The sequence below is a fragment of the Vicugna pacos genome, chromosome 13, assembly GCF_048564905.1.
Source record: "Vicugna pacos chromosome 13, VicPac4, whole genome shotgun sequence".
In the NCBI taxonomy this organism is placed as follows: domain Eukaryota; kingdom Metazoa; phylum Chordata; class Mammalia; order Artiodactyla; family Camelidae; genus Vicugna; species Vicugna pacos.
In genome coordinates this window covers 60,304,679-60,331,366 of record NC_132999.1, presented here as the reverse complement: position 1 = coordinate 60,331,366, position 26,688 = coordinate 60,304,679, and the positions used below count along the sequence as shown (strand labels likewise).

At 55.7% G+C, this 26,688-nt stretch overlaps 1 protein-coding gene across 5 annotated transcripts in view; it reads right to left on the bottom strand.

Annotated features, from left to right (window-relative positions):
- CASZ1 (castor zinc finger 1) overlaps positions 1-26,688 on the bottom strand; it is a 153,740-nt gene that overhangs the window by 52,566 nt on the left and 74,486 nt on the right. For 3 of the 5 annotated variants that reach the window (XM_072975410.1, XM_072975409.1, XM_072975412.1), the window contains exons 3-4: positions 15,251-15,302; positions 2,965-3,003 (exon numbers count right to left, since the gene is read on the bottom strand). In XM_072975410.1, the coding sequence (XP_072831511.1) occupies positions 2,965-2,980 (16 nt within the window). In that variant the 5' untranslated portion in view covers positions 2,981-3,003; positions 15,251-15,302. Of the gene's footprint in view, positions 1-2,964; positions 3,004-3,476; positions 3,684-15,250; positions 15,303-26,688 lie in introns of those variants that run through there. The other 2 variants (XM_072975407.1, XM_072975408.1) reach the window with 2 other exon arrangements.

Here is a 26,688-nt window from a genome sequence, read left to right as displayed (position 1 = left end):
TTTTCAGGGCCTAGGAATCAGCCTAGTGGGGCCTAATCCTAGGGAGCTTCCCAACTGCAGCATGGATTTACCTGTGTCTGAGAGCTTCCTCCCTCCTCCCCTCCCCCCTCCTGGCTCCCTCCCCCAGGGAAATCACTCTAAAAGGGCCTAATGGAACTATGTCCTCCTCTCTTCCTCTCTCTCCTCCCTCCCTCCCTTTCTTTCTCTTTCCTTTTTTTTTTTTATTAGCATTTGTGGAATTTATTCCCAAACTCTCCTAATCTTCCGTACACAACCATTTGATTTGCATAACCCAACCCCCTCTCATAAAAACTGGCTGCTAGTTTAATTAAAAAATGTAAATTTGCTGTCATCTCGGGGCCTGGTGAATTAGGACGACATCGGCATTTTTTATTGCTAAAGACGTCCAGATTGATCCAGCCCTTGGCTGAACTATGGTGGAAGAAAAGGGGTCCACATGGCCTCTGAGGGTCTTGAGATCCTGCTATCTCCTCCTGAGAAGCATTGGTTCTCCCACCACTGAATTACTTGTGGCCAGAGTGCTTCAGAACCTAGCCCTGTCCGAGGCTGGAGGCGATGTTATCCCATGGTTGAATGCTTACTGGGGGCCTGGTGCCAGTAAGCTTTTGGGGACTGTGTCTCCAGTTCATATTGTGCTGGAGAGGTCCTCGGCAGAAGTTGCCCATGGTCCCCCAGTAGAAGAGAGCCCCTCACCACACTGGCAATAAGCCCTGGCCAGAAATGAGGGCCCTGGTCCTGGCTGTGTCCAGAAGTATATTCCAGAGATCGAAGGAAGATGAACATGGAGTTGGCCCAGAGACAGGCTCAGAGGGGATCTCAGAAATCCCACCTGCTTCCCTTTTTTAGTGAAGAGGGAAAAAAGTGCTTTTCTTCTGAAGTTCTGAGATTAAATGAAACTTCCAAGTACAAAGAAAAGGTTAAGATGGTATCACCAGATGACTCCTCCAGGAAATAGTCAGATCTTTGACACCCTGGACCTCCCCTCACTGAGTGGCCAGAGTCCAGGCCTGGGTCCTGCTGGGAGTGCCCTGCTCCAGCTACGGGAGGGACCAGCTGACCTCAGGGGCCCTTCTAACTTCTAGGAAAAGTTTCCAGAGTCTGCCCCTGGAGCACTGGGAGACGTAAGCACTGGGAAAGATGCTACAAGAGGTTCTGCCACCCATGGGCACAGGACACCCTCTCTCTAGTAGGGGACACCCTGCAGAAGGGCTTTGGAGTGTATATATAGGGTACAGGGCAGGAAGATGGATATCAGTTCTACTTAGCATCTGGATTAGAAGGAAGAAGATGAGGAGGGCCTGCCTTCCAGTTGAGTAATTCCTGGGTCCCATGTGCCCGCCCACAAGCAGAGTTCACCTGCCCCGAGCAGGGGGTGGTATGTTATCACCCACCCATCTATAGGGTCTGCTTCTTGGCTGGGATGGGTGGGAGACCTATTTCTGAAGAAAGGGGGTGGGGCCCAAGAGGGAGGTGATGAGACACCTGATTAGAGGTAGGGGCGGGCTGCTTTTCTGCTGGAGTGAAGGGCGGGGAGGGGCAGGGCAGGGCGGCAGCAATGGCCTCAGACACCTTCACCACTTTGCCCAGCAGGGGGTGTCACACTCTTCCTGGGCACAGAGGTCCTGAGGGCATCCACACTGAATTCATCAAGATCACACCTGGCTGCACATAGTCTTAAAACCCCTTCCCCCACAAACATACGTGCCTCCCTCCCAAAGCCGGTCGCCATGTCCTGTTACCCAACCTGGGCCCCCAGTTCTGCCTCCTGCCTTCTCTGCCCACTCCCCTTTGACTCCAGAAGGTCAAATGTCAGCTCATGGGTCCCAAGGGGCAATGCCATGAACTTGGGCCATTATAAGCAACTCTCCAGCCACCCACACCACCTTCTATAAATGAAACAGTAGGGTTCAGAGATCAGTCTTAATGAATTATCAACCTGTTTATTACTGACTTCTTTTGAAAACATTTAGGAAGAAGACCGCTGCTTTTGTCAGTCTGGGATCTGAGAGTCCCAGTCAAAATTCAGTTTCAATACAGAGGGCTAATGGAAAGCCTAGGAACTTGAAGCAAACCTCATTCTGGACTCAGGTTGGAAACTCAGATGGGAGGAGAAGTGAAATACTGAATAAAATTAGATTAAAACCGATAAAACACCAAAATCTCAGGATAAACTCTACCCTAGGCCAGCACCATACTACTGGGAACCCTAACCTAGGCATCATGCTAGGCCCCTCAAAACCCAGACGTCAAAATTTACTAGTTTGTCTGGCCTACCCTCTCCCGGGGTGGGGGCTAAGGGGGATGGGAGAGTCCCGGGCCCCTCACTTTGAACTGATAACAGCCGCCTCATCCCACGGATTCTCAGGTGAAAAATACTCATTAGCCGTAATAAGCAGCTTGATCATCCGACACAGCCTTGTCCCAAATAAATTAAATTCCTTTACCTTGAGACAGTCGCCCCGAAACCAGACTAACCACCTTTCCCAACAGGACGCTGCTTTCAAAAACTAAACCACCCCCCACTAAAAAAATAAAAACACACACCCCACAGCCAGACACACAGAGATCTTTGCTGGGGAAAAAAAAAAAACACAAAAAACACGGAGCTATTCAAAAAATACGGAGAACAAAAACCCCCACAAAAAACCCCTAAATCCTCTCTCTGGGTGCCCCCCAGCTCCCTCTCCCCTCGGTTCTTTCATAATGACAAGCATCAAATTAGTCACAGCCACTAAGCAAGTAACAAATAATAACAATAATATCATCAGAAGCCTCGCAATCCAGAAACCAGGGTGAGAAGCGCAGCCGAGCCGGCACCAGACCCTCCTCAGGCCAGCCCCCACCCCCTGCTCAGCTGCTACCTCATTGGGCTAAAAATAATAACTTCCGTAAAAGAACCGAAAGAAAAGTGAAAGAGCCTCCCTGGTTCCCACCGGCCGGTACCTGTACCAAGATCCATTCTTCTCTCTTTGGTCCCAAACTCTTCGAGGAACGCCAAAAAAAAAAAAGAGGAAAGAAAAGAAATCTGTTTAGTCTGTCGCAGTGCCCCCCACTCCCCACCCCAATCTCCCCCCTCCGCTCGCCGCACCCTCCCCCCATCGAGGGGCGGTCAAGTCCCAGGGGCTGGGGGAGAAATGAGAAGGGGGACCGGGGAGGGGGAGGGAGAGCGAAAGTTTCTCCCTCCCTCCCCTCTCGCTCTCGCGCTCCGGCATTGCACACTCAAAGCAGCTCCTCTCTGCTCTCGAGTTTATTAAACTAAAAGAGAAACTATTTATAGACGCGGCCCGGGTCGGGGGGCCCCGCCGGCCAGCGAGCCGAGGGGCGCCCCAGCCTGCGCCCGGCCCGGCCCTACTCCAGGCGCCCCTGCCCCGCCCTGCCGCGCCCCCCGCCCCGCGCCGGGGTCGGAGCCCCGCAGCGGCGCCCCCTGCCCTCCCCCGCCCCACTCCGGTACTCACCATAGTCGGAGAGTCGAAAGCCGAATTCACTTAAATAATCAACTTTCATAATACTTAATTAATGCCTAATTGCAACTGATTACTCCCCGAATAACAAGTTGTTTTAAAGCCCTGATGTCATTGCTCCTGACGGTAACACTCAGGGTAACAGTTTGGCAGGACGGAGCGGGCGGGCGGGAGCGGCCGGGGGCGCTGCCAGGCGCCGAGGTGATTGGCAGGGCGGCCACGGCGCCGCCTCCTCCGGGCCCGGCCCGCGCCGCCCCGGCAGGTGAAAGAGCAGAGCTCAGCCCGCCCGCCCGCGCGCGCGCGCGCCCGTCCGCCCGCCCGTCCGCCGGCCGGGATGCTGGAGTGAATGGGCTCGCGCTCGCCTGCCCCGCGCCCTCCCCCTCGCGCGCGCGCCCTCCCCCTCGCGCGCGCGCCCGTCCCCACTCGTCCCTCACGCGCACCCCTCGCACGCGCGGCCCCGCTCCGCGCTCGCTCCCTCACGTGCACACGCGCGCGGCCTCAGCGCACCGGCTCGGGCGGCTGGCCTTATTGGCTCAGCGATTGCCCAAACCTTACACTTCGGGAGGAGAGAGGCGGGGACTCGGCGCAAGGGGACGAGATGGAGCGGGGAGGCGGGCGTGGGTGCGGCGATCCGAGAGGAGCCGGAGGCTGGCGCTCGCGCCCCAGCGCCAACTCCTGCCGGACGCCGGCAGGCGCGCGCTCGCAAGCTCCCCTCTGCGCTCCCGTCCCGCGAGCTCGACTCGACGGCGGCCGCGCGCGGACTCGCTCCCTGTCGCCGGGCGGCCGAGGGCTCGCGGAGCGCGCGGCCGAGCAAACTTTTCCGTGCGGGCGGGCGCAGTGTGAGCGCTTTGGGGTCGCGCCCTCCGAGGTCTGCGCCCCGTGGGCTCGGGGTGCGGGGTCACCGAGGGTTTTGTTTCCTCCCCATCCCTGAATCTCCTCCAGTTGTTGGGAGTAGCATTTTCTAACTCGGAGGTGAAAAGACTCTGGGGCAGTGGGCCTGGGTGTGCCGGGGAACACAAGCTCGGCCTCACGCCGCTCCGCACATCGTGTCCCGAGCAGGCTCCACGAATGCGGGGGCCCGCGGCTTCTGCCACTTCAGTTTGGCTTTACCTTTAAATGGTCACTGGCCCCTTCCCCTCTCCACCTTACCCCGAGTCCTGACTAAGACAGATTGACCTCTGGTCCCCTCTACATCACTGCTCTCTGGACCTTTCTTCTCCTGCCCTGAAGTTCAGCCCCCAGCCACGCAGCCGCGACACGATGGGGGGCCAGCACTTCCTCCCTCACCCTGCCTTGGCTGCCTTTCCTCCTAGTGCGCCCACCACAGAGCTGCACCGTCACTTGGGCTTCCAACCGATCCTCTTGCCCCTGCCGCCCCCCATGCAGGGCCCTGGCAGACAGGGCACAGACACCCCTCAACCAAGGAGCCAGAGTCCTGCCACCTGCCCCTCTGGCATCTGCTGCATTTCCTGTCTGCCAGCTCATCGCTGGACCAGGGCAACTTGTTCTCTCCTTGCCCTCCTTTCCCCTCAGAGAAAGCGCTTTGGTGGGTCTTTCTGTCCCCAGTCATCCCTGCTGCTGCCAGTTAAGTTGAGATTCCTTACATTTTAGTCACCCAAGTTACCCACTGAGTGGAGGGAAAGGAAGGAGGCAGTCAGGCCAGCAGAAGGTGGGCAGTTTTGCTAGTGAAGTCCCTAGATCTCACTGTTCCTAGCTCTGACTCTGTCCCTTCTGTACCCACTCCACTGCCTTCCTCCCTTCTCCTGTTTCAGGGGAGGCCACACTGCCTTCAATGAGGGAAGGGGACCAGAACCCAGGCTTTCCTTTCTCTGGTCCTTGGGCAGCATTCAGCAAAATGGCGCTGGACTATTTTTGCAATATTTCTATTTTGCAAAGGGAGGGGCTCGGGGAGGCCTTAGGGCAAAGAAGTCAGAGTTAACAATCTACTCTTTCTTCCACGTTCCCCTTATTTTTTTTCTTCTTCTCTCTCTTTTTTGATTGCACTTTAGTTCCAAATAACCTCACAGGGAGGTTATCATGCCTCCCCTATCTGACTGTCTTCTCTGATACCTTCTTGGCAACCCCCATTCATGGTTGTCACACAACCCTCCACCCTTCAGGCCTGCCCTATCCCTATGCAGGAAGAATAGCTGGAGAGGCCAGGAGCTCTGCGTGTCCCCTAGCCCTAAAACCCTGAATAAGGGAGCAGAGCTCCTTAAACAAACCAAGCCACGTGCTCTCCAGTGCCAGAGGCTGGTACACCTGCTGGCACAGGGCAACTGGGCAGTGATGACTCTGAGCCTCTGCTCCCCAGGTGGGATCTCAGAGAGGGCATCTTGGTGTCCAGGAGTGCTCTGGGGTACACACATGCTGCTGGGTGTTCCCACCCATGATCCCCCAAAGCAAGGGTTACAGCATTGAGTTGGAACAACAGGCAATCAAACCCAAACCCCAATCCTGAGCCTCTGCTTCCCCAACTGAGATGCAGAAGGAAGGCTGAAAACACAGGGGTGGAAGGGTGATTTCTGGGTGCATTTGAATTGTGCACATATGGGGGGCTCCCTGCATATGAGACCCACACGGCCTGCTGGCTGCCTGTGAGTGTCCTTCTGGGCTTCTGCTGATGGTGGTCAGGGTGTGGGAGGGCATGCCTTCCAGTTATCCACGCAGGACCAGCTTTGGGGCCTCCAGTGGACAAAGGCTGGAGAGGAATGGCTGAAGGGACAGAACTAAGACAGCCGGAAGGAAGGCAGAGCAGCAGCGCCGGCTGGAGGGACTATCCAAGCACAGCCAGTAGTAGGGGGAGGCAGGAGCTGCCGGAGAGCCTCAGCTGTGCCAAGACAAGGGCCACAATCAGCCACCGCAGGCTTAAGAGGCCCTGCCCAAGAGTGGGGACTTCATGGAGGAAAAAGGCCAGAGAGGCACAGAAAATGAGGCCACCTTGGCGTGTTATGATTTGAAAAGGTCTAAGAAGGTGGCTGAGGCATTGAGGTTGCAAGTGTGAGTCAGAGGCTGTGTAATGGAGGGGTCCCCTGAGTTCTTTCTCTTTGGGTGGATACTCTTACGAAGGGTATGGCCCTGGACTCTGGCATCTCTGAGCCTACAGCCCATTTTGCCTTGAGACCCCTGATGTGTGACACTTCTTTGACCTTGAGGCCATGCCACAGTTTCTGTGCCTGGGGTCCAGGGGATGGGAAGCCTAATGCCACAATTCCTCCTGGTCTCAAGGCCCTGGGCCCAGAGCCACAGCTCCTCCTCACATACCCCATCCCCAGGGGCAAATGTGGAGGCATGCACAGCAGTCCCACCCACCAGGCCCCTCACATGGGCCCAGGGAAACCCATCAGCTCTCCCCAGGCAGACGTCCGTCGCCGGCCCCCCAGTCCCCTCGCATCCCCAGCTTGCCCACTCATTCTCTTTCCCTCCCGAGCCCACGGCCTTCTCACTCACCAGCCTGTTTACACACCAGGTATCTCATGCTTTATCTGCTCTCATTTTGAATTTGTAACTTTCACATAAACTTGAACAAAGCTCCTTTTGTTCCTGCACCCCACCCCAGGATCCCAATAAACTGGTTCCCTCTGAGGCGACTGAGCCAGGGCACAGAAACCTTGGCCAAACGACTGTGTGTGCATGTGAACAAGCATGTTCGCACCTGCGAGGGAGCCCGTATGTTTGCGTGTGAGTGTGCTCCCCAGGCTGACGGCAGGAAGGTGTCAGGGAGAGCCTTGAGCCAGCAAAGTGTGGACGGGAAGGATGGTGGGGACGGAGGGCAGAGCCCAGACACCAGGGCACAGGGATGGGGTCTTCTGCCAGCAGGGCATGAGAGGTCATGGGCCCGGTGGGTGGGCGCTGGGGCAGGGGTTGAACAGTGATGAGGAGGAAACAAAGGGCAGAGAGGTGCAGCAAAGCGGGTGGTGGAGCGAGGGGCTGAGGCCAGGCTCAAACTAAGTGTAAGGCAGATCCAGGGATTGCATTATGGCGGTCTAGGGGCTGGCACAGCCGCACGCTCGGCCCTGTAATCCTGTTAGCCAGCAATCTCCATTCCGAAAGAGCTTCATTTCTTTGTGAATATTTGTAAACTAGATATCTAATGGAAAATTATAGGAAAATTATAGTGAAATTCATGACGGAGAAATCCGATTATCCCTAATTCAATTATGCCATCTTAGCCCACACAGCACATTTCCCATTTTTTTCCCATAAATACCGATGCCAGGGGTCCCGGTAATCAAATAAAATTGAAAATCATCTTCCCATTAAATTCAATTAGCCGCAATTTCTAAAGCCTATCAGAGATTTTAATTACTAAATTATAAAATTCTCCAATGCTAAATTGAAACCAAAAAAATTGCACATCCTTATATTTCAGAGAAAAAAAAAAAGGGCCAGCAAAATCCTTGGAAAATGCCCTCCTCTCTGTGCCCAGCGCCAAAGCAGGTTCCCCACCTGGAGGAACCTCACACTGCGGCCGACTTGCCAGGTTGGGAATGAAGCCAGGGGGTGCCAGGGAGAGGGCCCTGTCAGGGGACGGGCTGAGGCATATTAATTTAGCAGAGGGGCAAACCACACCTCCAACCCCAAGCAGTAGGGGCAGGGCTGGCCCCTAGAAGGGACCCACCTTTCTCACTGGCCATCCTGGCTCCTGAGATGCCCTCAACTCTGTCCCCACCAAGAGTGAAGTCTATAACTGCCACCTTCTTGGCCTGTGGACAGGGCTCGGGCTCAGGCTCAGGTCACAGCTTGGCCTCGGGGCTCTGCCTGGTTCTAGGGTAGCTGACCAGAGGCAGCCAGCTTCTTATCCAGGTGCTGGCCCTCTAACCACCCAGCTGGGCCCCCAGATGGCCTGGGCTGGGTCAGAAGAGGGAGTAGGAAGGAGCCCAATGTTGAGGGTGGCCAGATATCATGGGATGGTTCTGCGGCCCTGAGTCTTCTCCAGGGTATTCCCAGGAGCCATGGGTGCTGGCAGTGTACCAGCCTCCTGGGAGAAGAGCCGGGGATGGACATGGCCCAAATTTGGCCTCTCCCTGCACTTCCGGTTCATTCCCTGTTCTCACCCTCTTCTGGCAGACCCTGGCCAGAAGGAATACCCTTCCCCACGGGAAAGCTGGCTCTTTTACCATCCTCATGTCCTTTTAGGGTAGTGCTGGCCATAACCCCAACAGTAGCCCCTCCCCCCTCCCCCTCCCCCCGCAGGCCACTTACCCCACTCTAAAGGCTGCTCTAGGAGTCAGAAAATCCTGGGCAGGTGACATCAGTGGTAGCATAAACTGACCCTAGATCTGAAACCCAAGGTGGGTGGCGGGGTGGGCAGCTGATGGGCCTGGCCGTTTCAGGGCAGCCACAGCAGAGCTGCCAGGAGCCCAGCACCCAGGGAGCAGGGAGCAGGTTTAATTTGCCAGGCAGTCAGGAGTGCCAGCAGGGGAGGCACCCGCAAACAAAACAAAAACAAAAAAGTTAATTATCTTTGGCTTTTTCTTAATAAATATCCAAACTGGCCCGGCCGGATCCTCCGCTTTGGAGGGAGAGAGAAGGAGGAAAAAACCCCAAACCGAATCCAACAGACTCATTCTCTACCTTTCCCTTTGTCTCTCATCCTTGTATTTATCTCTTATCAGAGGTGGTGACAGTTTCACATTAATTCCCAAATTTTGCAGATGCAAGAATGTGGCCACGAAAGTTTTTTTGGTTGTTTTTTTAAGTTTTGTGGTGGGAAAGTGGGCGCGTGAAGAAGAAGGAGGCATGTGGGAGGGTAAAAGGCGAGAAGAAACAGGACAGAAGCAAAGGAGAGAGTGAGAAAAAGACAGAAGAAAAGAGAAGAAAAGACAGAATGTGTGATACAGGAAACTGAGCTAGTTGCGTTGCCCCTGGGGGCATGGCCCAGCCTGTAGCCCCAACCTGGGCAGGGACCTGTTCTGGAATGTTGTGTTGGCATTTTATTTCAGTTACAATTATCAGCTACAGGAGATAATGGGGATTTTTCATTTTAAAGCTCCAAACCACCTAGGTCTCATTGGCCACTTCAGCTCCCCTGTTGCTGCTTGTTCCTGTGCCAACTCTCTCTTCCAGGAGCTTGGCTGGGGAAGAGGGGAGGTTGGCTGTCCTTCTGAGAGGTGTGAAATTTTTCTGTGTGGAATCGCAAGTTTACCTGGGGAGAGAGATGCGTGTTGCCACCTGGGCCTGTGTGTTCAGACGGTGCTCATACACGTCTGAGCCCATGCTGTTAGAAACATCTGGTAGGGCACGTGTGGTGGGAAGCAGCCAGGACATCAGGCAGTCCCTCACAGAGCACAGGCTCTGGAGTCCCACCACCTGGGCTCAAACCCCAGCGCCACCTCTCACTGGCTGTGCAGCCTTAATCAAGTCACTCACCCTCTCTGAGCCCACATTTTCTCAGCATCAAAGGGAGGATGGAGAGTGACTGCTAATGAGTACAGGCTTTCTTTCATGGGTGATGGAAATATTCTAAAATTAGATAGTGGTGATGGTTGTACAGCCTTGGAAATATACTAAAAACCACTGAGGTGTACACTTGGCATGTAAATTATATCTCAATAAAGTGGTTATTTAAAAAGTGGGGGTAAAAGGGGGAATGGTAATAATACTTATTGCATCAAGTTGTCATAAGGGCATACATAGCACATAGCCAGGCACAGAGCATGCGCTCAGTAAGGATTAGTGATTAGTCATTAATACAAATCGGGAAGGAAGGTTGGCATCCCGGGGCCTGGGCTGGGATTCATGAACGTATACTGCTGGGGCTTACAAATGTCTACCTGGGACCCTGGTGCCGGGCCAGCAGGTTGTCAAGCAGCTGAGCTGCCCCCAACTCAATGCTTGGTTGGGGCTCTTGGGCAACTGCTCCCTGGCAGGGATGAGAGAGTGCACAGCCCTCCTCCTGCCTCCCTGCCTGGGTCCCTGGAGAGGAGACTGCCCACCGTGGCAGGCAGACTCTGCGCTCACTCTCCCTGTCTCACAGAGCACTCATATTTTCCATGTGCAGCAGACCGTGAATTCACCTTCATACTAGTTACAGGGTTATTTAGCTTCTCCTGACACTGACAATCACCAAACTTTAATTCGCTGCTTGGCTTCTCCCTGCTGTGCCCTCTGCCCATCCACAAAATCCCTGGGAGGGGATGGGAAGAACCTAGGTCTGGCCCCCTCTTGCCAAAGCTTGCCCTTTGGAGTGATGGAGGGATGGGGAGGGTGGTCAGAAGGAGAAGATGATGGGCAGAGGGTGGGGGGAGAGAGCAGTAAAGGAAAGAAGAAGTACCACCAGGGCTAAGGGGAGCTTCCATCCTGCTCCTCCGGCCTGACACTAATGTATTCAACCCAACATCCATCCTGTTATGAATGAAGACTCAGCTTACTAGGCTGTGGGTCTCAGGGCTGGCAGCCCTGGCCAGGACCCATGGGACCAGGACTCACTGGGGTCCCAGGACTAACCAGCTGCCACAGGCTGGCTCCTTTGCCTGATGCTGGAGGAGCAGGTGCCCATCTGGGAACCCACCAGAGGGAGCCCATTCTTACCAATCTCAGAAGCCAGCTCTCATTTTCTCCTGCCGCCCCCGTGCCAGTCTCCTGCCAGGCCAAGCCATCCTGCCCTACAGAAGCTTCTCTCTAGCTTAGAGCCCTGTTGCCTGCATCACGCCTCTCTTCCTTTGATGAAGGCAGGTGGGTCTGGCTCAAAGCCGCTGACAAACATCAGATGGAAAACAGAGACTGAGAGATCTCCCACCAAGGACCCAAATCACACAATCTGGGGACCAATCTAGGAGACAGGGCCCAAACTGGCTGTCCAAGTGCCTGCTTCCTCGCCCACTGGGAGAGGCTGCTGCTGCCTTGAGCACCCACAGCAGCCCCAGCAGGCTCTTTGTCTCTCTTCCCTTGCCTTCAGCAGATCCCCTTCATTCTGTCTCCTCTGTGCTCCCACACCTTTCCAGGAGTGATCCCCGCTTCCAGAAGGTCCAAAGAAGCCTCTGGTTGGCTCAGGAGCCAGGCGAGCCCAGAGATCTCGGACTTTTCCTCTCAGCTACCCTCCACCTCCTGAAGCGGTCACCATCACCTTTCCCCAAAGCCTCCTGGGCAATGAGGTTTCCTCTGAGGACCATTCAATGGAATCAGGGGACTCTCTTATTCTCCAAATCCAACCTGGCCCCATCAGTCACTCATTAGGCAGAGAGTCCCAGGAGCAGAGAGGATTCACAAGGCAAGGCCCTGGGCTGAGGGGCTTGGAAAAGCAGAGGCAGTGCCAGGGGCAGAGCCAGGAGGGGAGAGGCAGGGAAATCCACTGGTGGGTCCAATTTCTGTCTGCTTCCTCACAGCCCCAGTCCACTACCCCACCCTGGCTGGCAAGGGAAGTGGCCATGGTGGCCTGGGCAAGAGAGATGTCAACGGGAGCAATGGCAGAGATGGGAGAAGGGGCTTGTTGACTGCAAACTGTCCATTATGGCTCAGATTATAAGCATATTGCGCAGGGCTCTCTGCACGATGCCGAGGAAATCCAATACGCTGAAAGGTTAATGCAATCAATTAGGGTGACAAGGAAGTAAAGTAAAGCCTTCAGAGTAGATGAAAAGGAGAGAGAGGGAGAAAGAGAGTGCGCCATGGAGTTGGGGGTGGCAATCTGGGTGGTGGGAAGGCGAGGAGGAAGAGAAACTCGTGGGATGCAGAAAGAAGGCTGGGAGGGGAAAACACATACAAAAGGCCAGGAGCCCATGAAAAGAGGACAGTAAGAGAGATGGCAGCAGAAGCAGCAGGAAAGGGCAGCTGGTGAGCTGTGCGGGGACACGGCTCCCGTCTCAGACCTCTGACTGCTGTACAGCTGCAATTTCCTTCCCCCTCCTCCCTTCCCCTTTCCCTACCAGCTCATCCTCTAGGGCTTGGAGTCTGGCTCCCAGGTTAGCTCCCAGCACTAGCTGTGTGTCAAGCAGCCTTGGTCCCTGCCCCTGTGCAGAGCAAGTGCCCACCATGTACCGGCCAGAGCCTTCTCAGCCAGAACTGCAGCCTGGTTCCCACCTTCCCCAGAATGGGCCCAAGTTCAGACCCAGACTTTTCCCTTGGCCTGCTTTGTTCTCAGTGGCCCCCACAATCACAGCCTTCACAGCTTTCCCTCACACATCCCAGTTCCTACTTGAAACAAGCCTGCAAAGCAGAGAGCACGGTGGTCAGGACTTCCTTTTACAGACGGAGAAACTGGTGCTCAGAGAGGTTATGCAACTTCCCAGGGCTCTGCAGCAGATGGAGGACCCAGGACTGAGCTGAGGACTCCAAAGATTCCCAGTCCACCACCCGGACGGCATTTTCTTCCCTGGCGCTCACTGGGGGCGAGGAGCCTCACCTTTTCCAAGGTGATGGACTCAGAGGTCCCAGGGCAGGGGTGGGGAACTCCATGGAACCTGCCCAGGGATGGCTGCTGCCTCCTACATGTACGAGGGAGACCCAGGCTCTGGGAGGTGAAAAGGAAAGAAGGCCTGTCAGGCCCCGGGCTAGACACTTTAGGCCACATTAATACACTCACTTGTCCCATAACCCTGCAAAGTAGACATCCTGCTCAGCTTGCAGAAGAGGAAACTGAATCTGAGAACTTGCTGAAGGCTATATGATGGAGCTACAAGGCTCCTGGGATGCCAGGAGCAAGAATTCTGAGGAAACAGTGCCTGTCAAAGAGAGGATAAACCAGGACTTCTAGGTAGGTGGAGACTGAGTAGAAGATGAGGTCCTACGGAGAGCAGAGAGAGAGAGAAGGTGGCCCAAAGAGACCAGGGCTGCAAGCAGTCCCGCAGCCTCTGGGACAGGGCTCCTGGAAGGGCCCCTCAGAGCAGGATGAGAGCACAGAGCAGGATGATGGTTGTACAACACTGTAACGTACTTAATGCTAGGGAACTGCACACTTAAAAATGGCTACGATGGTAAATTTCATGATATGTATGTTTTACCACTTTAAAACAACAACATTAAAAAAAAAAAAAAGAGCAGAGGACAGGAGCCAGAAACTCCAGAGCAAGAGATTGTAAACTTTTCCTATAAAGGGCCAGGCCAGATAGTAAATATTCTAGGCTTTTCGGGCCGGTTTTTGTTGTAGCTACTCAGCTCTGCCAATGTAGAGTGAAAGCAGCCATAACCGATATACAAATGAGTGGCTACGGCTGCGTTCCAATAAAACTTTATTTACAAAAACAGGCAGTGGGCCAAATTCAGTCCTCAGGCCACACGTGCTGAGCCTCGCTCCAGACCATGGAAGCACCCGGGGCTTCCAATGGAAGCAGATGCCAGGTTCCATCCCACTGCCTGGGGACAGAAGTAGCCAATCTGGACCTTACCAGGAAGTGGAAGGAAGGGCTGGGTAGAGGCCTCAGGAGGAAGTCAGGTTCTCGTTACCGACAGAAGATGGAGAAAAAGAAGGGAAAGGGAACAAGGATGGGCATGGGAAACAGATGTCCAGGAACTGGGCTTTCCCAGCTCCCAGCCTCCCGAGAGGCCCTTCACTGTGCTTCAGACCCTCATGTGTGACGTGAAGGGGCAAGACTTGCTGCTTTCAACATTCTAGGAGTCTTGAAGTCATGAGAGAGGTGTTGCGCTACGGCTGGGAGGACGGTAGTGGGGCAGCCACAGGGTTGGGGTGGCTAGGGGATGCCAGGAGAGAGAAAGGCGAGGAGAGAGGCCTAGGGAGCAGAACTGTAACCAGGGTGGTGCTGGCGGCAAAGGGAGGAATCCACGGGCCCCAGCGAGAGCGCAGGGCGCGGGCCGGGCCTGCCCTACACTGGCCGCCTCTGATCACGTTTTTCAGGGCCACTGCCCGCCGGCACAGACAATACTGGGAGAGCCTTTGAAGTCCAAAAGGGATGCCGCGGTGGGAGCCGCGCGAATCTCCTCCCTTCCCCCGTCTTCCTGGGGGAAGGGGCTAGCAGGACAAAACCCAGAGCCCGTCACAGCCGGGCCCCCGAAACGCGTGAGACAAAGGGAAAACAAACAGGTTTGGAGCCAGGCGCACGGTGCCGTGTCTGTCCCCCGCCCCGCCGAGCGCGGATGATGGATGGCTGCAGCCAGCCAGCTCGCCCGCCGGGCAGGCCCCGCTATTTACATAACACTGGCGTTCCACCGGTCACCTCTGACACGGCGCTGCCTGGGGCCGAGGCCCGGTGGCCCCAAGGTTCCTCGAGCCACCCGGGGACAGAGACAGCCTGCGAAGGCCTGGCCAGGCCAGGGGAGCCCTATGACTGGGGAAGGGAGGGACAGCAGCCTCCTCTGGGCACAGGGCCAGAGGCCTCAGGGAGCAAGGAGGAGGCCACGGGGGCCGGCAGCCTCCGGGGAGAGAGGCCGGACTGAACTTCTAGGGCTTTCAAGTCCACGAGGTTCCCCAAGCACGAGCTACACGCAGAGCTCCCAGGGAGAGCCAGCAGTAGCCTCAGCGGCCAGACAGTGCCGCGGAGAGCTGGATCTGGTGCTGCCCAGCAGCTGAGCCCTGGCACCACAGATGCCCCTTGGCTTCACGCCGCCTTGAACACATTCCATGCCCAAAGTCAGCGATCCACAGGCCCCCAGCCCATTTCCAGGCTAAGAGCCAATATGAGACCCTTCTGCCAGGGTCATCTTTTCCTGCCAGGTTCAAATGGGCAGTGTGGTTCCAATTCCCCATCTCCATCTTCCTGATCCAACCTGTGTGTTCCACACGGATGGACCCAGCCCAGGGTGACACGTGTACCAGGTGCCAAGCCACCAATGAGGAGAAAGACCAAAGGATCAGGGTAGGGCTTGGGCCTTACCTTGTAGCGGGTCCTAGAGGCTCCTCTCTCACGGTGGGGGCGTCACTTCATCCTGGGAAGGGACAGACAAGAGCCACTTAGCCTTTCAAGGCAGGACACCTACCAATGCAGCACATGCCCTTTGTACCGCTGTGTGCCCCAGGGCTCCCTACAGCCCCTAGACCGAGGGGCTGATGCTGTAGGGCTGGCCAAGGATGTCAAAAATTCAGACGCGTGGCATGGGCACTTACTTTAGCCCATTTAAATATATGCCAACCATTATTTGAAAAACTTCAGAAAGCAGTGGGAGCTGACCACAGTGGAAATATGGTCCTCAGGACACCTCGAACCAAAGAGAGAAAAGTCAGACCACATTGCACACACCTCCGTGGAGACAGAGCTGACAGTGTGCGGGTGGGGATGCTCCTGGGGAGCTGCAGTGGCTGAGCAGCGGGGCCTTGGGACAATGACAGAGTATAGCAGCACCCCTCCCTTCACTCTCTTCTCCTGGCCTCTGAAGAGAAAAATGACCGATGCCAAGCTGTTCACTATAGCAAATGGGTGACAGAGGTGTGAATGTGGAGCAGGGGCCAGGGCACCAAGGAACCTCAACCCCCACGAACAGGCTACAGACAGTACCTTCCACCCTGGGGTCCTACTGATGAGTCGCCATCATGCTGGGGGCCCTTGCAGGGAGAGGGAAACTGGTCCAGCAAGGTAGGGGGTCTTTAGCCAACACACAATTCAGCCCAGCTTGCCAGGCCTAGGCTCTCTTGCCCAGAGCATGAGTTTGGGGAGCCAGGTTCAAATGGGACATACTCCTCGTGTGGACAGAAAACCCAAGGTGCCCTCTGTCTGCTGACCTGGGCCCACCTGCCCTTGCCCAAGCCAGGCCCTGCCACCCCCACCCCCACTCCCCCAGGCCTTCAGAACTCTACCCACACTCAGGAAGGGTTTTCTGTTTATTAGGTTTTTTTCTTCCCACTCCCTTATTTGTGGCTTATCAATGATGCAAGAGGAATAACACCAATTTCCTTAGGCCGTGTAATCCCCAAATCAGATTGGGGGGATTGCGAGAGGTGAGGTGACCTTGTACAGGGCTCCCGGAATGCCACCCAGTCCTGCCGCCCGCCCTCCCGTTCCCAGGACATATTTAGACAGATAATGCTAATTGTACTCGACACATCCTCCTAAGGAGGGTTGGGTCCTCTGCCAGCTTTTGCTGCCTTTGCTGGGCTGCCTGGGCCGAGGGTACCCACCGGGGCAGAGCCCACCCTGCTGGACAAAGAGTTCGGGTGGGCATCGAGCAGTTGCCGGGGGAGGTTTACCCCATAGGCCTCTGATGTCCATCTGATCCAGATGGTGAGAAGCTAGGGGTCTTCAGAAAGCTGGGCAGATGGAGATAGGGGGCAGCAGAGAGGAAGGGGGAGCCCTGCTGAGATGGCAGAAGGGGCAGAGGTTGGGAGAGTAGACAAAAATAAGTCGGAGAGGAGAGCTAGATGAAGCAGAGGCCAAGCAGGGTTGGGCCATGGGGCAAGGGACGGAGACCCAGGGCCTCCACTGAGAGGCACTGGGCAGGCTTGGCTGTCAGAGCTCACATCCCAGCCAGGCAGCCCAGGGACCCAGTGAGGCATCATCGCCGTCCGGTCCATCCCACACTTGCCTGCCTGAGATCTCTCAAGGCGCCCTGGCCGGCCTCCCTTGAACCCCCAAAGCCCCCCAACTCCACAACTCCAGTATCTCCCTTCTACCACCTTTTTCTCCCCTCCCATCCTCCCCGGCAACTGTGCATTTATTAATTCATGAGGCACTAATTAGTTCTTTGTTTAATTTTGTGTTAAACAGACTGACCGGAATGATAACGACTTGCAGCGCGGTGTTGCCGTCCCCAACCACCCCTGTTTTCTGACAACAAGGGAGCGCGGGAGACCAGAGTGCTGAACCTAAATCCCTCAGCAGTTGCACTTCATTAAGTCAAAATGTGACAAGAAGCTTAGAGAGCAACTTGCAGATCTGATCACACAGAACAATCGGGGAGGAAACTTTTCAGGAGTTGGTTGGGGGTGGAGGAGGGATAGGGGAGGGGCAGAGATGCTTAACCGCACGGGGACCAGGACGTGAACTGGGGTCCCGTCCCTCACCTGCCCCTGGGGCAGGTGGCCTGGCTGATGGGAGCAGGGAGGCTGTCTCTGGGTGGGATCTGGGATGCTGGGTGGATTCTGGAACTCCAGTGGGGACCTGAGAAGTTCAACTTTAGCTCTCTTTTCTTGCATGAGCATCTTCTCCTGTCTCTCTCACTTTTTCTGACGTTTGATTCTGGCCTGTGTGAGCTAGTGAGTGGGCACACCCAGGGCCGGCAGAGAATCAGAAAGCTGCGGCAGTTAAGGAGGGATTCTATAAGGCTGAGGGGAGGTACTGAGCGGGAAAATGCAGAGGAGACCAGGAGACCACTTGGGAAGGGTGAAGTTAAGTGCAACCCTCCCAGGCTAAGAAAGAGAAGTAATGTGCTCAGGGATCACGGCCAACAGACCCACTCTCTGCCAGCTGCCCACCCACCCATCCATCCATCCACCCAGTATTCCTTATCCTAACCACAAAACTGAGGACCAAGAGGCTGAGTTCTATGCAGAGGTACATGGCAAATCAGAAACAGAACGTGGTCTGTTTGGCTTCCAGGCTGTGGTGACTGTAGGCAGGCAGCTGAGCTAACAAGGACAGCAAGCCTTGTTACCTGCTGCCTCCTGTCCTTGTGAAAAAGCAGGATCTCGGCCCAGAGGGGTCAAGCTGCTAACCCCATAGGTCAGCGGCAGGAGCGAGGACGGGAGGGACTGGAACCAAGCCCTGCCCCAGTCTAAAGACACGGCCTCTGCCCTCCTTTTACCCGACCCGAACCTCGGAAGGTGTGGACGATGTCTTACATGAATGAGAACGTGGAAGGGGACATGAGGAGAAGAATGAAAGCACACAGAGAAAGCTGACAAACGGGAGCCCGGATCGCGCGCGAAGATCCTGTTGCCTTCTTCCCATTGGCCACTGCGCCAGCCCAGGTGTGGCCAGACCCACCTGCTGAGAGCCCGCCCAGCCAGCCCGGGGGCCTAGGCCTTCCCCTAGCCTTGCTGAAGTGCAGTGGTCTCCTGCCCGAGCCGGCAGCCCTGGGCTGGCTTCTGTTAATTTGCTGTCAGGCTGCCTAAGCAAACCAATTAAAACTAATCATTAATTATAAAAGAGAGCAGGAAGAGCAGAAGAGAGGGGAGAGGGTGAAGGACCAAGGTGGGAAGGGGGAGAGGGAAAGCCGGACAGAGGGGAGACGCAGAGGGCCTGCAGGGAGCTCTCTGTTGGGGGCTGTGGGCCTGGGAGCTGGAAGGGACCAGGGGCCAAGAGGCGCTGGAGTGGAGGGAGGGCAGGAAGGGAGCCCAAGAAGGTGGCGAGGGGGCTGCCAGGGGCAAGGGGTGGAGCGAAAGGCCAGGAGAGGAGGGACGGGGGAGAAGGAAGGGTGAAGAAGCTGCTGCGACCAGCATACCAGGACCCGAAGAGGCCTCATCCACCCGCAGTCCCCTCGGCTGGAGCCACCGACCATCCTGGACTCGGCTTCCAAGCGTCTCACCCCCGGCTCCCAGGCTCCATATTTATGAGGCTCGGTTGATTATGCAGCACCAGGCCAGGCTCCTCGTCCCTGACACCCCTACCTGCTCTCCAGCCCTCTCAGGCCTTGGAGGCTGGGAGGCTCGGGGCAGCTGTCGGCTGCCCACCTACCCCCCAGTGCTGGCTCCTGCCCCCTCCCCCACCCTCACACACCCTCTCCCCATCCGGCCGCCTGGCCCTTTCACAGGGCTGAGGCCATGTCAGCCGGCAGCTTGAGGAGGGGGGCAGCGCAGACAACAAGGGGCAGTGTCATGGAAACGGGCACTTTCCCCGAGAAATATTCTGTTTGGCCTCCTTCCTGCATTGAGGAGCTGTCAGGAGCCTGAGTGAGAGCCACACCACCCCGGGACCAGGCGTGACAAAACCTATTTTCTGCCTCAAATTTGATTGATTAAAAAACTTTTTAGGAAAACCATGTTAAAAGAGTAAAAAGAAAAAAAAAGAGAGAGAGAGTGTAAGAAGGAGAGAGAGGGAGAAATGAAGGGGAAAGAAAGGAGAGAAAGGAAGGTGCTGCTGGGTGCAGGGCCACGGGCAGGGGCCGAGCAGCTGCCCCCGCAAAGCCGCCAGGGCCTGAGTGTCAGCGGGCGGCCGCCGCGCCGCCAGGCAGACCGGAAAGGGCAAAGGGGGCCCGGAACTTTGACACAGTGCTTAGCAGGACAACGAGGGGGCCGCAGGCCCCGCACAGTCCAGCAGGTGCCGGATCCAGACGAGGCGGCAGCCCGGGCCGGTTCCCCATCCCACTTGGGGAAAGGAGCCCAACACCCCAAGGTAGGTGGGGGTCAGCGCCAGGCCTCTGGACTGACTCCTGGGCGGGTTTCCAAACAGAGTCTAGGCTGGAATCCACACAGGGGCAAAAGGAAGGGGTTAGTAGTTTGGGGGCAGGAAAGGGGTTTTCCCACCTTGTACTCGGAAGTCCTGGGAGGTACCCAGCAGACCCGCTGGTCCCGCAGCGGGCGAAGCTTTTGCGGGTTCCATACCTCTCGCTCGCCCTCTCGTCTCACACTTTCCCTGCCCAGGCCCTTAGTTCCTTTGCCAGATGCTGCCCTGTGTGGTCCTCATGCTTGGCCTGCCCTCTCTCTTTGCCCACCTCAGAAATGAGAGCCCCATGAGAGGCTTGGATGGTGATGAGAGGCCTTGCCTTACTGTCTCAGGGCTGCAAGGGAAGGGCCAGCCTCCCCACCCCTCCTGAGACCCTGCAGGGAGAAGAAACTCCACCATTTCCCAGAGGCCCTGCCTGACCACTCAAGGCAGAGGTGGTTCAGAGGCCCCTGGCAGGACCCATCCTCTCCCCAGGGCAAGGGGTCCAGGTGTGTGGCTGGGTTTGCTCTCCCCCATCTAAGGGCCTCGAAGGTCAAGGTGAAGAACAGATCTGGCGAAGTTGTCAGCAAGGTTTCTCCAGGTGCTGGGAGGGGTGCTCAGCAGCCAGTTCAGGCCCCCTGGGGGCAAGGCAGTGCCTCCTTGGACAGATGGCACATTCCACCAGACACACAGAAGCACAGAAAGACAACGCCTGCTCCCAGCCCTCCACCAGGTAATCGGCTTAGATCTTTCCCTATCCCTGCTCCACAGTGATCGTCAGGTAGTCACTGAGCACAAACTGTGCTAGGCCCGAGGAAGATAAAACATACAGCTTACGGGAGAAAGAGCAGAGTCGGTGAGACCCAGGTCTGAATCCTGCCTCTTCCACTTAGCACCATGGTGTCTGCTGGGGCAGGCTGCTGAACCTCTTGGCCTTAGCTCCTTCAACTGAAGAGTAGTTTATGAGTCCCTACCTCCAGTTCATTTAGTAATATTTCTTGAGCACCTACTATGTGCTGGGTACTGTCCCAGAGTATGGAGAACACTGGTAACCACAGACAGTCCACATGGAGCTTCCAAATGGTGGTTGCTGTGAAGACCCGTTGAAATAATGAACAGCACTGTGGTCTGGCACATAGTAAGCACTCCAGAAACATCTGTTATAAGCCTTTGGGGCCTTGCCTTTAAGAAGCTGGAGAGAGGTCCAGCAATTCTACTCCTAGGTAAATACCCCAAAACTCGGACACAAATGTTCATAGTGGCTCTACTCACAACAGCCAAAAAGTGAACACAACCCAAAGGTCCATCAACAGATGAATGGATAAAGGACATGTTACCCACGCAACAGAGTATTATTCGGCCATGAAAAGGAATGGAGTTCTCATACACGCTACAACATGGATGACCCTTGAAATTATTATGCTAAGTGAAAGAAAGGAGACACACAAGACTGCACATTATGTGGTCCCTTTATATGAGATATTCAGGATAGACAAATCCATAGAGACAGAAAACAGATCAGCAGTTGTCAGGGGCAGGGGGAAGGAAGAAACAGGGAGTGACTTTTAGTAGGTATAGAGTTTCTGTCTGGGGTGATGAAAAACTTCTGGAACTAGATACTGGTGATGGTTGCACAACACTGTAACTGTCCTTAATCCCACTGAATTGTACAGTTTACAATGGTTACAATGGTAAATTTTAAATTCTGTGCATTTTACCACAACAAAGTAAAATGATACAGATAAGAAGAAGGAGGAAGAGGAGGAGAGGCAGCAGCAGGGAGAGGAGAAGGATATTCTCACGTGGCAGCTCAGCTTGGGTGTTGGGAGAAGCCAAGCAAGGGGGCAGGAAGGTGAGTCATCCTAATTTCAGATGGGTCCTCTCTCCCTCTTGTCCTCAAGGACGGCATGCACAGCTGCCCGAGGTGTCCCTAGGCCTCCAGATGCACTCTGTGACAGCTGAGGGAAAAGACAGTATAGGGAGGTGGGGTGGCTCCAGGGATGGGCCTCCCCTCTGGGCACATCACTCAAGAGCCTAAGATTCTGTCTCCCCAAAGCTACCGTTCCTTTGCACACACACACAGCGCGTCTCCTCTCTCGTGTGGATCCCGCCACGCACGGCTCACTCCATCCATCTCTCTGCCGGGCTCCCCAGATCACTTATGCTACTGCCCAGAGTCTTAGTGCAACAAGCTGCCCTCCACATGGGCAAGGAGGGTCTGAGTAAATGACTTCTCCACCCACAGGGCTCTAAGGCTCCCCAAAGACGGGGAGTTCCACCTTGCAGGGAAAGCAGAGGATAACCAGGGAGCTAGCCCTTGGGACAGCCCCCCTGAGCCCTCACCCCGCCCTCTTGCCTGCTCCTGAATGCGTGTGTGCACAGAAACCCCTGCCTTGGCCCGGGAACTGTCAGGAGATCAACAAACAAAAGCTGCTTCTTGACAGGGAGTCATTTATATTTTAGCTTCGTTCCATTATCCTAACGAATCCTTCATCAGCAGATGCAATATTAACAGCAGAAAATCAGCTCATCACATCCGGGGGGATTTCATCAAGACGGCAATCATGTATGCAGCTCCCCAAGCCTTCAAGAGGCCAGTGTGGCTGTTATTTATTTATTTTGTTACTTATTTATTTAATTTTTTGGGTTCTTTCCACATAATTGCACCGCATCTCAGATCTTTAATAAATAATTTGTAGGTCCTGAACTGCAGACAGCTTTGCTCTCTGCCATGAGAGCCTACATTAGCCAAAATATTTACCAATATTTGAAAGTCATTAGAATCAGGAGGGAAGTGGGGAGGGGGGCACTCTGTTCCTCTAGAAACAGTCTGCTCTGGGGCTCTGGTCTTCCAAGAGCCGTCTCTTAGAGTGTGGGGAGCCACCTGGCCTGGAAGTGCCTGGGAGGCAGGCTCATGCTGCTTCCCTGGGCTCACTGAGTTTGAGCAGGGGATTCCTGGGTGCTCTTAGAGAGGGATGTGGCCATCTCTAAGGATGACTGCGGGCTTCTTTCTCAAGGCTGACAGGGACTTGCTGTTGGACAGGACCCACTTGGACAGGACAGGACAGGACGCTTCCAGGAGGCCTGAGCTGGAGCACTCTGTTGGGGTGGCGCTCCCTAAGGTCACTTGACGTCAGGGTGCTCAGCAAGAGAAGCCTTTCTTGTGCTCCAGCAGGCCCTGGCTCTGCTTAGCAGGAAGAAAAGTGTGATCCCTTCCTCTTGGCTTCCCAAGGTTATGCCTCCAACTTCAAATGAAGGGAAAGTTGAGTGGGCCCAGAAGGCAGACTTGTCCCATTCTACAGATAAGAAAACTGAGGTTCAACAAACTGAAGCTCTCTTCCCAAGGCAGCACAGTCAGGAAAAGTCATAGAACCAGGATTTAGGCTCAGAAGTGGCTCGGCTGTGCCTCCATTCTCTCCACGAGGCCAGAGCCTTCCAACAACACAGCCCAGTCTGCCAAAGGCCCCTGGCTCTGACCCACCAGGCTGGAGTGGCCACTAGGGCCAACGGGCAGCCCCTGCCACCACCACTGGGCTGGCCATGCTTTCACAGGTTTTTCCCAGCGGGGGCTGGATTTCTGCCCAGCCAGGAATGTGCTCCCAGGATGTCAATTCTAATCTCCCCAGCGCTCTGACAGAATTAAGCTCCAGTTTGTCCGACAACATCCCAAAGTTTCAGAAATCCAGGGCAGACTCCCTAATCAGGCTGCAGGACAAAGGTCTGGCCTGACCCTGTCACTTCCACTTACTCCTCCTGTCTGTCTCCCGGCTTCGGCCTTTCTGCAGTTTCCTCCACCCTCTGCCCTTCCCTGGCCGGCTCAGCCCCCACCCTCTCCTCCAAGCTCCCCTGTTTCTCCGCCCAGCATTTCCCCTCTCCTAGCAGCTGGGCTAATCCTGTTGCTCTACTATCTAAAGCTGAGGAATTCCTCTGAGGCTGACCTGCCGCTAGTGCTAGGCCTGCTGGCCTCACCTTGGCCAGGGTTCCCTCCCGTTCACTCCTTCTAGGGAACCCCCCAGGCTCAGCCCTTCTCGGCCCCAGGGAGAGGGTGCTCAGTGCAAAGTTATTTCTCAAATTCCCCTGGCCTTTGGGAAGTCTGACTTTGCACTCGTGTGGCTGCCCTTAAGCATCCTTTGGCCTTGCCCAGACTCCATCCTGTTGGAGGGGACAGCTTGTGGGCTCTGGAAAGCCTTGGCCCCTCAGCCATGCTTGGCGACACCTATGTGAGTGGAGACTTCCCTTCCTCAAGCAACCCTGGGAGGCACCAAGAGGAACACTTGAGTGGAGGACAGCAGAAGCAGCTCTGAGCCTGGGATGGGCAGGGCCACGGTGAGAACCCCAAGCCCTGACTCTGCTGGACTGTGGAGCCATTAGAAAGGGGTGAGGAGTGCGGGAGGCGGACAGCTGGGCCAGGAGAAGCATCTCTGTGCATCCAGACAGAGGACAGCTTCCCAGGACACAGGAGAAGCAGAGGTGCCTCTCTCCACTTCTCACCATATCAACACCCAGCTTCCCTTCTACACGGTTCTCGTGTGTCCCCAGAGCACTGGTGCCTGCCTCAGTTTCCAGAGGAAGTCATATGCACATTCAAGCTGGTTGCAAGAGGCCAAACCTTACAGCACATTCAGAGGGGTGTGGGTGGGGAACATGAGCTTAAATCTGGTTTGTTCACATCAAAAGACTCCCCAGGACAGAGCACATGGGAAGCAGCGTGGACAGTTGCGAGGAGCACCGAGGGCTGTAGCACTTGAGCCGTGTGCTGACCAGAAGGCCAGGTCAAGGGGACCAGGCTCCCCCAGAGAAAGCAGGGGCAGGAGGACACATCCAGGTGCAAAGAGAAGGTTCGAGGAGGAAAACAGAAGTAGAAATGTTGTTCTGCATTTTTGCTGACCCTCCAGAGGCACAAGAAATCTAGAGTGGCTAAGGTAGGGGCACTCCCAGAGCCGCCCAACTGGCAGGGAGCACAGAAAGTCCTGGAATGTCGCAGGTAGGCAGGGCCATGCCACTGCTCCTCGGCTTCCCCTGTGACCTGGGTGGAGACCTCAGCCTGGGCATGGAGTCCCGTCCTGCACAGACTGTCTCACGCCCTCCCTCCCCGGCTCCCTCGGCCATGGCCACGTTCTCGGGAGTGGGGAACACTTCCTCAGAATTGCAACGGGGGGGGGGCAGCTCCTCACTCCCTGACGGTCCCTCCTGTACCCTGCATTTCCCCGATCCCAAGACTGGCCCTGCCTTCACCAGCACAGCCAGCAGGGGTGGCCTGGAGGATTCACCTAGAAACCCAGGTGAGCTGGGCTGGTGGAAGGACAGGTAAAAGCAGCTGAGGAGGATGACATGTCTCTGTAACCAGCCCTTTCTCTGGAAGAATGAAAATAATTACTGTATTTTTTCCCCTTAATAACAGAAAAGTCTACAAAGGCCACCGGTGGAGAATGGGAGAGTGCCTGCCTGTCAGCCCTGCAGCTCCACGGCACCCTCCCCACCCCCAACAACTCCACGATCCCCCAGAACTCCCAACTTTGCTTTTCTGCCCTGCCTTCTGCCTCCTCGTCTTTCCTTTCTTGCTGTGCTGGGTGTTGGTGAGATGATGGGTTTTTTCTTTTTTGCAATTTATCAGCAGATTGTGTGGAGCTGAGTGGTGTGAGCCTCACCCTGCTAAATAAAGCTTTGGTATTTCTGATAAAGCCATCAAATTCCTTATCACACTGACACAAAGTGCATTTAAAGAGACAGACACCCTGTCCCTCCCTTCCCACCAGCCCCTGCCCCCTCCACTCAGTTCAGATTTCCAGCTTCTCAGGCTCTTCTGGATCAGACACCAAATACAGCTCCTGAGGATGTGGGGGTGGGGGGGAGGGGGAGGCCAAGGGGCGGGTTGCCCTCTCCAACTCCCACTCACCCATATCAGAGCTGCCAGCACCCTGACCAGGGACTCAGGTCCACAGGGAGTGGCATGTGCTTCCTGCCCCAACTCTGGAACCAGAGAGAGCAATCAGTAGACACGCCCCACAACAGGGGATGTCCTCACAAACAGAACAGTCCTGTGTTAGGACAACAGCCAGCAGCTGGAGGAAGAGTCCCCGGTAAACTGCTGGGCCTGCAGGGCTGCTCAGCCACCGTGAACACATCTGGTGACCTCAGCCACTGTAGGACCAAAGCGAGGTCAAGGACGGGCCCGAGAGGGGCCACTGGTGCCTGCTCAACACGGGGCTGACCAACGTTCACATCAGGCTTGGACCACGGGTTCAGCAAAGCCCTGAGTCCTCACAGGGCCCTGTGAGGTGGGTGAACTATCACACCATTTGACAGATGAGGAAATTGAGGTTGGCCCAAGACCACAGAGCCGGCGGCAGGCCCAGCTGCAGCTCCAGCCCCGGCCGGCCAACGGCTCTGCTGAGTGAAAGACACTCTTCCCCTCATCAATCTGCAGGACTCACGCCCACCTCCCCATTTATGACCCCACAAAGATAGGCCTTCCCGTGTCCCAGTGCCCCTCCCACCTCCCCAGCCCTCGCTCGTCAGCCCAGGCCCTGTGCCCACACAGCCTGTTGGTTGAGGAATCAAATTTATTATTTTTAATTATTTTGATTTATCAAAGCAGCAGCTACAATCATATTAAACCAACTTGGCTTCTTGGCATTTAACAGATACAGCTGCCGCAGGACTCCCCCGGACTCCATAAAACACTCGGCCCGTCCACATGCTCCCCAAGGAGGGCACCCACGGCCCCTTCTCCAAGACCCCCAAATTTGATGACCATCAGCCTCCCACCTGCCCTACCAGAAGCACATGCAGTCCGCGTGGCTGAGGGCCAGAGCGGGAAAGGAACAAGCTGGGCCAAGCTGCTCTGTCCCCCAGCCCGGGAGACCCCTACAGAGTCCTGACCCACTGGGGAGTCACACGTGCCCTCACCTGGCATTTGCAGGGGCCTATTCTCTCCAGGCCTGCAACTGGGCACTCAGTATAGATGAGCCAGATTACTCCTCATGGCCTGGCCCCCGCAGGAATGACTGCCCCTTTGT